The 3,537-nt window shown below is 56.0% G+C and overlaps 1 protein-coding gene across 1 annotated transcript; it reads left to right on the forward strand.

Annotated features, from left to right (window-relative positions):
- Window positions 1–932: 932 nt before the first annotated feature.
- IL13 (interleukin 13) lies at window positions 933–3,028 on the forward strand. Its single transcript, XM_028168111.1, has 4 exons — window positions 933–1,106; window positions 2,181–2,234; window positions 2,470–2,574; window positions 2,921–3,028. The coding sequence occupies exons 1-4, from the start codon at window positions 933–935 to the stop codon at window positions 3,026–3,028; spliced, it is 441 nt and encodes a 146-aa protein (XP_028023912.1).
- The last annotated feature ends 509 nt before the right edge of the window (window positions 3,029–3,537 follow it).

Raw genomic sequence — 3,537 nt, forward strand, 5'->3', positions numbered from 1 at the left:
GGGCTTCCCACAGGGGACCCTGGAGTGGGGGCAGGCCCAGGAGTCACACTCCACAGCCTTCAATCTGCAAGGGAAACTTGAGGTCTCAGAGGGCACAGGTGGTCGCCCCAGGTCTCAAGTGGCAGTGGGAACAGTTAGTCTCCAGGGCTAAGGCTGCGTCCACCTCTTGCCAGCCCCACCCACTGAGGGTTTCCCAGCAGGACGGACCCACACTGAAGGCTGGGTGGGACACCCAGTGTCCAGTCTGCACATGCTGAGAGTTATCAGCAAAACAACTTTTCAAAGGAAAGATCCCAGGAGGATCCCTGAGTCTGACTGGATCTTTCAATGGAGACCTGGGAATCTGCACTTCCATAATCCTTCCCACAGCGGGGCCAACAGGGAATCAGGTGGGCCAAAAGAAGTGAACTTCACTCTTCTCCTTTTATCCTGTTTGAATTTTGTACCCAGAGCAAGTATTGTTTTGGTAACGTAACAGACCAGTTCACTGAAAAAAATAAAACCCCCGGATTCCTACATCTGATAGACTGTGATCACAGCACTGTCTGCCCAGCATTTCTGGTGACCTAAAGGGACCTGAGGACAGGAGCTGGGTGGGCACCCAGGGTGGACACTGGGCAAAAGTGCTGGATTTCCAGCTGGCACGGTTGACACCAGGCTGCCCTCAGGGCCCTCCCACCTACCCCACCAGTAAGCTCATCCAGATCTTGGAAACTGCCCCAGACCCCTCTCAGTAATAAGTCTACAAGAAATCAAATTCTTTCCTTTATGTGACGCTGGATTTTCCACAAAGTAAAATCAAGATGAGTAAAGATGTGGTTTGTAGATAGTGCCCGACAAAGCGGAGACCAGGGTGTGAGGCATCACCACTTGGGCCTATAAAAGCTGCCACGAGAGGCCAAGGACACAAGATACTCAGATTAGGCCAGCCTATGCATCTGCTTCTCACTCTTCCTGTGCTGGCTCTAGGCTCCATGGCGCTCTGGTTGACTGTGGTCATTGCTCTCACCTGCTTTGGTGGCCTCGCCTCCCTGGGCCCTGTGCCTCCCTCTACAGCCCTCAAGGAGCTCATTGAAGAGCTGGTCAATATCACCCAGAACCAGAAGGTGAGTGCCTGCTGGCCACGGTCCCAGCTCTGGGGGTGCAGGGGTGGGGGACTCTCAGGAAGGGTACTGGTCATGGTCTGGGCCATGAAGGCTGGGCCTGGTCCTAAGATGCCTGTAGGTCAGGAAGAAGCCCCAAGGACTAGGCGATGAGCCTGGCCATGGGGGAGGGGGGCCAGGTTGGGGTGGGGGATGCAGCAATATGGGCGGACCCGAGAAGGAATGTGGCAGAGCCCCCAGAGATCACCTGCTCCCCTGGCCTGGCCCTGCCTGCCATGGCCAGCTCCTACTCAGCCGTTTCTGAACAGAGGAGACCAGAGAAGGGCTGGCACCCTCCTAGAACTATTTGGCATTTGCCAATTGGCTTTGAATGTGATAATGGGGCTGTTATTCACAGCATCTTAGTTAAGCCCATTCTTATGGAAGAATCCATCAGTAGAGTCAGCTCCTCTCCCCAGTGGTGACGGCCCATACTTTCTGAGCACTAATAACGTGCCAGGCCCACTGCCGGGGCTTTACATCTCATTTCATCGCTGCCAACCACCTTAAGAGACAGGTACGATACCCCATTTTACTGACTAAGTGTCAGTGAGGTTAACTGACGAAAATCAGATTAAACCAGTATTGGACGACACCAGAGGGCCCATGCTCCAAACTGCGGTATCCCCAGTTCAGAAGGCAGGCTTGTTTACACACTAGACCCACACGGCCTCCCATCTGATTGGCCTGGTCACCCCCTCCCTCACCTGACGCTGTCCTGGACCTTCCCTGCAGGCCCCTGATTGACTCGCCTGTGTCATCTGTCCTCCTGCCCTGGCTGTGGCAAGCTTCGCACAAGGCTTGTCCCTCACTGGCTGTGTTACTCAGTTTTTCTCTCTCAGCTCCAAGACTCTGTACAATGGGTCTCCCCCGCTGTGCAGAGCAGGAACTGAAGCTCAGGAACACTGAAGGTCCTAGGCCTGCCCCTGCTATATGGGGATGCCTGTGGGGCCTGATCCCTGTGGAGACTTGGCCTGGGCTGGCTGGGCAGGTCTGGGACCCTGCCAGCACTCAGCTCACTGTCCTCTGCTCCCTCAGGCACCCCTGTGCAATGGCAGCATGGTGTGGAGTGTCAACCTGACAGCCAACATGGTGAGGACCCCTGGGCACTGGGGGGCGGTGGCTGAGGCTGCAGCCCTCTGCTCGTCTTTTCTGAGCCTTGCTCACACAGCTGGGGGTTCCAAGCAGGCTTCAAGAGCCACTCTCCACCCCTCATCATCTGGGCTCCCCACCACCCAGACCCACCTCCACCAGGCCCCCCAGCCCCCTCCCTCCTGCAAACTCACTGAACGTGCGGCCTGACCCCCCGGCGTTTTCGTCCCCACAGTACTGTGCAGCCCTGGAAGCCCTGATCAACATCTCCAACTGCAGTGCCATCCAAAGGACCCAGAGGATGCTGAGCGCACTCTGTCTTCACAAGCCCTCAGCTGGGGTAAGGCCCCCCTGCCCCCCCGACCCTGCACCCACTTCTGCCAGGCCTGGGCTCACCCTGGGAGATTCAGGGGAAGCTAGCTGAGCATCTGAGGCATGTGTCCACAAAGCGGTGGGCCCACCGTGGAAGCAGGGACATGCCTTTGGGATTTCCAAGACGCGGCCTGAGGGCTCCTGACTCCTACCTGAGCTTCAGTTCCACATCTGTAAAATGTGGGTAATAACAGTACTCACCTCATGGGGGCTTTTGTGGGGATTGACCCAGCCGGTCCCCAGAAAGCCCCTGGTAGATGCTGATCGTCCTGGTTCTGGCGTTCCACTAACATGCTGGCCTCTTTGCCCTGCAGCAGGTTTCCAGCGAGCACATCAGAGACACCAAAATTGAAGTGGCCCACTTCTTAAAAGACCTGCTCAAACATTCAAGGATCATTTTTCACTACAGAAAATTCAGCTGAAGCATGAAGAGCTAGCATTATTATTTGCAGAGGCAGACCCTGACCATCTAAGTGGCAGATTTCTTTTTCTTTCCGATGTCAGAAATTTACTGGGGAGACTGGAGGAGGGTTAGGGAGGGGGGTAAGATTTCCTTAGCTTAGACCTGAGCCTGTGCTGCCTGCCTTGAGCCCAGCCAATCCCACCTGCCCCGTGCCTTGGTGCCCGGGGCTCAGCCTGGTGGGCCTCCTCCATCTGGGGCTCCGAGCTGGCTGGACAAGGGTGGACCTTGCCCCACTTGACCTCCCCCTCCTCAGAACAAACTAGCGTTACAATGGGTGCCACCCTCGCCAGCCAGCCAGTGGAGGAGCCACCTGCTTTACACGGGGGTACCTGAGGCAGAGAGCAGCCCAGGCACATTTCTTCTTGGCCTTATTTATTATTGTGTGTTATTTAAACAAGTGTTTTTGTCTGTACTGGGGATAGGGAGGGACTGTTACTGCCAGAACTTGGAGCCAAGGGCCCGGAGACT

Source organism: Balaenoptera acutorostrata, chromosome 2 (genome assembly GCF_949987535.1).
Source record: "Balaenoptera acutorostrata chromosome 2, mBalAcu1.1, whole genome shotgun sequence".
Taxonomy (NCBI): Eukaryota; Metazoa; Chordata; class Mammalia; order Artiodactyla; family Balaenopteridae; genus Balaenoptera; species Balaenoptera acutorostrata.